At 28.9% G+C, this 2,202-nt stretch overlaps 1 protein-coding gene across 10 annotated transcripts in view; it reads left to right on the forward strand.

The window, feature by feature from the left end:
- Positions 1 to 2,202, forward strand: part of LOC106466223 (DNA-binding protein SMUBP-2-like) — a 102,245-nt gene that overhangs the window by 69,459 nt on the left and 30,584 nt on the right. For all 10 annotated transcript variants that reach the window (XM_022394190.1, XM_022394192.1, XM_022394187.1 and 7 more), the window contains exon 9: positions 1,653 to 1,750. In XM_022394190.1, coding sequence (XP_022249898.1) covers positions 1,653 to 1,750 — 98 coding nt within the window. The remainder of the gene's footprint in view (positions 1 to 1,652; positions 1,751 to 2,202) is intronic.

Consider the following 2,202-nt stretch of genomic DNA (forward strand, 5'->3'; position numbering starts at 1 on the left):
CGAACTTAGAGCTACTTGGAATAAACGAATGTAATTTGATGTTACAATTTGAAGTCATTCTAGAAAGAAAAAAAAAGGATAATTCAAGTTTTTTTCTTTCTTTTTTTTATTTTTTCTTGGTGCTTAAAAAGTTGATCGATTTGATAGATCCCATTTTGAGATAGGGTAGAGAAAAAAAAAACTGTGTAGATAGATAGATGTTATCAAAATCAAAATGTTAATTCAATAATTTTGATTCATTGTAACATTTGTAAAGTAAATAAATACAACAAATGAAAAATTAAACTAAAAGATTTTTGCTTGGTTTCTTTGCTCTAATCAGTAGCATTTGTCTTTAATTTTGAGTTGCAAAGGCCCAGTGGAGAAGGGCAATGCTTATCATAAAAATGTTTTTAAGAACATTGCTTTTTTCAGCATTTAGTTCGTTAATGTTTTAGATGTGTTCATGTATTTGTATCCCTATCTCACCAGTGTAAGTGGCTTGAATATTATGTTAGTGGTCTCTTAAACCATATTTATCACCATACACTGATTTCATAATCCACAGTTTTTGGTCACAACCAGACAATTGCACATTTACTATCAAGTTTGTAAACCAGTCTGGTGAGGTTTTGTGCAAGATTAATACCAGCTTTGTTAAGAGCTTCATACTGGCTTTCTCACTGGCATATGGAACTACCCCCAATAAGTGATGACATTTATCTTTTGTGTCTCAGTGATGGTGCAGCATTACTCATATTCATTGTCGTAGATAATAATTTACGACTGGCCTTTGTGTCTCAGTGATTATGCAGGACTACACAAATTCAGTGACATAGTGTTTCTAACAGTGCAAAAAGTGATTGAATTGTATTTATCAACAGTCTAATTATTAACTGGTATCTAATGTTAACAAAAAGTAATTAATAATTAGATTATTTTATAGTCTACTAACATTGATAATGATAGGAAGCCAACCATTACAACTGCATTATAAGTAGTTGTGTGATATTTGTTGAAGGCTTGATTTTCCAACAATATTAGTTTATCATTTCACTGTGTGATGTCATATTACTATTGCATGTTCCTTTATTTTTATTTATTGGTCTTCTACTTTCAGTTATTCTTTTTTTTTGTGTAAAACATTCTCTGATGGAAGTTTCTAGCCAAAACATTATTAAATACAAATTTTGTCTAGTATTTTAGGTTTTTAAATGAAATATGTAAAACAAAATAGTACATTAACTGAATTGTACATAGTTTTGAAATATCAGTTCCCCACACAAGGAACGAAGTATAGCAAAACTATTAGAGAAACAACTTCTTCATGCTTTTTAGTTAATAAAAAACACATCTGACAACATTGTATTTTAATGTGTCAGTTTTCAGAAAAACTTTTACTACTAACTTATTAACAGAGAACATTATAAATGAGCAAATGATTTTACTATTAGTAATTTCGGTAATAATGATAAGCTATCACCATGCTATAAAAACTTAGTTCTGATCAAAAAATAAGTGTGGCTTTGATATGTCCTTTATCATTATTTGTATCAAAATCAATTAATCATCCTTTTTGTGTTAATACAAAAATGTTAAGATAATTAATGCTCATGTATTAACTTGTACCATAAAATTTTAACCTTTATAAGTTATTTGTATTTATATTTCAGGCAGTTGAAGCAGCTTGTTGGATTCCTCTTTTGCGAGCTCCACGATGTGTTCTTGCAGGTGATCATCTTCAGCTGCCTCCAACCATCACATCATTAAAGTATGTGAGTGTTGAAATACTGTGGTTTAAAGTTAACTGAAATTAGATCTTGTTAATTATATACTAATATGTTAAAAAAATTGGGAAAACCCCAAGCCTTTTTTTTAAACTTCTGCCAATTAAGGTTCTGCATACTTGTTAATAAAGGCAGGTTGCTAAAACCCCAAGATCCATTTCACTTGATTCAAATATATTTATTTCTTAGGTTTCCAGTCTCCTGAACAGAGGTTTTCTTTGACAGTGTATCTTATAACTATGTTTAATATTGAACTTGAAACATAAAATCTTTAAATTATTTACACAATTTCTTATCTCCTTATCAGTTACAATCTAAATTAATACCTATAAATTTCATTATTTATATATAGAACACCTTCTTTATAGGTGTTATTTGTTTGTGTGTGTGTGTGTGTATATATATATATATATATATATATACACACACACACACA

Source organism: Limulus polyphemus, unplaced genomic scaffold (assembly GCF_000517525.1).
Source record: "Limulus polyphemus unplaced genomic scaffold, Limulus_polyphemus-2.1.2 Scaffold2192, whole genome shotgun sequence".
Taxonomy (NCBI): domain Eukaryota; kingdom Metazoa; phylum Arthropoda; class Merostomata; order Xiphosura; family Limulidae; genus Limulus; species Limulus polyphemus.